The 4,848-nt window shown below is 33.7% G+C and overlaps 1 protein-coding gene across 1 annotated transcript; it reads right to left on the reverse strand.

The window, feature by feature from the left end:
• Window positions 1-3,597: 3,597 nt before the first annotated feature.
• LOC127552529 (olfactory receptor 4F6-like) lies at window positions 3,598-4,545 on the reverse strand. Its single transcript, XM_051983037.1, has one exon. The coding sequence runs from the start codon at window positions 4,534-4,536 to the stop codon at window positions 3,598-3,600; it is 939 nt and encodes a 312-aa protein (XP_051838997.1). The 5' UTR covers window positions 4,537-4,545.
• Window positions 4,546-4,848: the final 303 nt, after the last annotated feature.

The raw sequence follows: 4,848 nt of genomic DNA on the forward strand, positions 1-4,848 counted from the left end.
CATTTTGCTCCACAGAAGTAAATTATTTTTTCATCAACAAATGATAAATGCAGTGAAATTATATATTCTCTACATCTTCATATAGTGTCATGAAAGCAACAAACAAGAGCTTGGACAGATTTGGAGATAGTAAAGGATAGAAGGGCCTAGCATGCTATGAGGACTCAAAGAATTGAACATGACTAAATAACAGAACAACAAACGAAACAAACAACATGTCTTTTAGTCAATTTTGTGATAGTTAAAAAAAAAAAGACTGCTGAAGAATAATGCTTACGAAAGAATACCCTTTCGAAATGAATGTGGACTACTTGCATTTTTGTTTTTCTTCCCAGATTTTTACCTTCTGAATCCAATTCTTCTTGTGCAACAAGAGAACTGTATGGTTTTGCACACATATATTGTATCTAGGATATACTTGTTTAACTTATTTAACATCTAGGATAAACATATTTAACATGTATAAGACTGCCTGTCATCTAGGGGAGGGGGTAGAGGGAGGGAAGGGAAAAGTCGGAACAGAAGTGAGTGCAAGGGATAATGTTATAAAAAATTACCCATGCATATATTCTGTCAATAAAAAGTTATAATCTTAAAAGAAAGAATACCTTTTACTTTCTAATTCCTTCATTAAGCATAATCCTTTATAAATGTGTAGATTGTTTCTAATAAACATTTTATGCAAATGAAAAATTTGACCTAAGTGTGTTATTAATGTTCTTGGTAACTTTTTAAAAATAATAGATACAAGACTTTTTCTCACACTTAGATATATTTCTCTATGTCAGATTCCTAAAGAATTGAACTCTTGATGCTCTAAAAATTGTCACAACACTGCCACAAAAATTTTGTCTGATCCAATGTTCTTGGTAACTTTTTAAAAATAATAGATACAAGACTTTTTCTCACACTTAGATATATTTCTCTATGTCAGATTCCTAAAGAATTGAACTCTTGATGCTCTAAAAATTGTCACAGCACTACCACAAAAATTTTGTCTGATCCAATTGCTTTTCCCATCTTTGTTACCATCAATACCATTCTACTTCCTCAAGAAATGAATTTACCTCATTATAATTCAAATGTGACTCCATCATCTTTGAGAGGAAAGATAATTTATTATTTAAAAAAAATTCTTAGTGGCTTTCCAGTCTTTTTTCCATATAGAGAGCTTTCCACTTCATCCATAAATGTCTTAGGACTCTATTTGTTGAGTTTCTTGCCAAGATTTCTTTAAATTTATGAAAGGAGGGTTGCCCTTAGATTCTTAGTTTTTTTATGAAAATATATCACTAAAATTTCTGACATTTCTCTCCAGATTTTACATAATGAATTTCTATTTTTTTTTTGTCTCATAGTGGCAATTGAAATACAATGATTAAACTTGAATGAAATTGTCATCAATGTCTTTTCCCCTTTCATTTCCCATTTTTGATTTTAAGGAAATTGCAAATCTCTTTTATTGACCCTCAAGCTTCCTCCAAACAAGAAGGCCCATATTTTTAATACTAACATTTTACCATTGTTGCTATATGGCAATAAGCCATGGAACACCATTTTAACCGGAGGAAAAAAAAATAATATCACAGAGAAGGAAGAGATAATACCATTATAGTTGTGAAGAAATTGTAGCACATCATAAATTAGTAACTCAAAGGAAAAATGGGTGTAAGGGGAGTCATTGAGGAATCATAATGAGCAGAACAGGTTCTTCATATTGAAAGAGGAAGGCATGACAAGGTGACACTGAGAAATAATGGCCACTGGTACACTCATGATGTTGAAAAAAAAAGCAAGAAAGACTCTTAGCAATTTGAGAGGCCATCATGCTTTTTTGTGCTACAAAGGTAAGCACAGGGTAGGAATCAGGGGTAGATTGTGATTTGTATAAATAGAGAAAATCCCTGAATCAAGGAGATGAAATGTCCATTTCAGTGAATAGATAACTGCTTTATGGGAATAGAAAGAGCTATGACTTCAGATAAAAGAAAAATGACCATTCATCAGGGAACCAGAAAGGACAATGAATTACCTAGAAAGATTTAATAGATATTTGTTGTTGTTCAGTAGTTTCAGTTATGTCCAACTCTTCATGATCCCATTTGGGGCTTGCTTGACAAAGATACTGGGTGGTTTGCCAATCCCTTCTTCAGCTGATTTTTACAGATGATCTGAAGTAAGTAGGACTAAGTGACTTGCCAAGGATCATACAGTTAATATCTGAGACCAGATGTGAACTCAGGAAGGATAGTCTTCCTGACTACTGGTTCAGCACTCTATTCACTATACCACTTTTAATCGATAATACTAATTATTATTATTATTTTTTTTTTTTTTTGCTGAGGCAATTGGGGCTAAGTGACTTGCCAAGGTCACACAGCCAGGAAGTGTTAAGTGTCTGAGGACAAATTTGAACTCAGGTCCTCCTGATTCAGGGCTGGTGTTATCCACTACACCAACAAGCGGCCCCTGGATAATACATTTTTAACTGAGCTTTGAATTATTGATAGAATGTGAATAAGCATTGATGGGTGAGGAGGATATTATAGACATAAGTGTTACTGTAGCACAAGCGAAAATGCAGAAGAGAAGTCTTGAGAAATGATTTAAGGATGGTGAGTACTATAATTTGGCTGAAAAGTAAATTATTTGGTGGAGAATCATGTGAAAAGAATCTGAAAAAGTAAATTAGAGACATATGAAGGGAATTGAATGTCATTCTAAGTAATTTGAATTTAATGTATGCTTTCTTTTATAAACTCATTTTATTCATTGGAATCATTGGATTTCAATGAAAATATTATTTTATAGAGATACTTCTTACCAACCTTTCTAATAACTGAGAATATTAAGTGACTAACACTTCATATCATTGTCATTTCCCAAGAGTAATTCTGTACACATAGTAATGAATGTTTCATGAATTAAATCAAATGATATATTGAAACTATAGCCAAACTCTATACTAATTTTCTTAAGCACATTGCAATGTCTTTAGGCAAACTGTTTGAAGGCTTAGATCCCTATCTGACTTCCCTATTATCTAATTCCTCTGCTTATCTAAATATTTTGTATATACATAGTTTTTTTTACCTATTGTCTTCCCATTAGAATGTGAGATCCTTGAGGGCAGGGAGTCTTTTTGCTCTTCTTTTTATTCTCAGTGCTTAGCACAGTGATTAGTATATAAGTATTTAATAAATACTTTTTGATTTGTTGACTTCTTTCCGCACTGTATGTGCATTCCTTCCTTAGGAAGGAATTGTCTCTGTTAACCTCATACCATATTTTCTTGAACTATTTAGTAACATTAGAAGATGTAAACCTTATGGCATTGAAATAACTAACTGTCTTGAGTGTGGGTATCAGCATAAGTATACAGTTATTTTTACTTTTAGTCTTATATATAAAAGTGGGTTATGTAGCTCAGTCTACAGTTGTCAAAATAATTCTACAACCATTGCTGAGAATAATTTCTAAGAAATGTGCTTCCTAATGAAAGTTCACAGCTCTCAGGAGGTTAATGATAGGTTTTTTAGAACTTAGAGTAGTTAGCATAAGGCTGAAGAATACCATGACTTTCTTGAATAAAATCCATCAAGAAGACTCCTTAGAACCCACAATCTTCCTGCTCAGTCTTTTCATTGCCACCTTCATTTCCTTGTTTCTAAATGTATAGATTGCAGGATTCAAGACAGGGGTAACAACAAAGTCAAGAATGATTAAAAATTTGTCCAGTGAAAGTGTGGGGAATGGCCATACATAGACAAAGAAGCATGGAGTAAAGTATAAAAATACCACTGTAATATGAGCTGACAGAGTGGAAAAAGCTTTGGATAAACCAACTGAAGAATGATGCCTGACTGTGACCAGGATAAAGATGTAGGAAATAATCAAAAGGAAGAAAGTACCCATGGAAATAAGGCCACTACTAGCAGTGACCACATTATCCACTACACGGGTATCTACACAGGCAAGTTTTGTGACCTGAGGAAAGTCACAGTAAAAGCTGTCAATCTTGTTAGAGCCACAAAAAGGCATATTTATAAGAAAAATAAACTGAGACACAGCATGGACTACTCCAATCACCCAGGCAGCCACTACAAAGCAAATACATGTTTTGTGGTTCATAATAGTCAGATAATGGAGAGGCTTGCAAATTGCTGTGTATCTGTCAAAGGCCATAGCTATAAGGAGAACCATCTCAGTTCCTCCCATAACATGGATAAAGAATATCTGTGTCATACAACTTGGGAATGAGATGATTCTGTGTGTACTCAAAACATCAGCTATCATTCTTGGTACTGCAGTGGCAGATAGACCCAGATCAAGAAGGGAGAGGTTGGCCAGCAGAAAATACATGGGAGAGTGCAGATGGGGATCAAGAATCACAGTGAACACAATGAATAGATTTCCCAGCACAATTCCCATAAAAAATGAGGAAAAAAAACAAAATAAGAAAATATTCATCTCCCAAGAAACAGGAAGTCCCACCAATACAAATTCAGTCACCATAGAATCATTGGCTTCATCCATTGACTGAATCAGCAGTGTAGACTCTGAAGTGACCTGATGGTAGACAAAGAGGAAGAAATTATAATTATGAGAACTGAAAATTGGACATTCTATTTGTTCTACTATGAAAGGTGACAGTAGGTTAGAGATACAAGAGTGCAAGAAACTAGGATAGTCACAAGATAGGGTAGGAGAAAATGAAGACAATAAAATATAAAATAAAAAAAGGAAATGTATGGTTAAAAAATAAAACTTGTTTATAACAATTATAAAAGATTTTTATAACATGGTTTCAAAAGTCTTTTCCTCACTAAAATCTTGTGAAGTTTGTGA

This window comes from Antechinus flavipes, chromosome 2 (genome assembly GCF_016432865.1).
Source record: "Antechinus flavipes isolate AdamAnt ecotype Samford, QLD, Australia chromosome 2, AdamAnt_v2, whole genome shotgun sequence".
Lineage (NCBI taxonomy): Eukaryota > Metazoa > Chordata > Mammalia > Dasyuromorphia > Dasyuridae > Antechinus > Antechinus flavipes.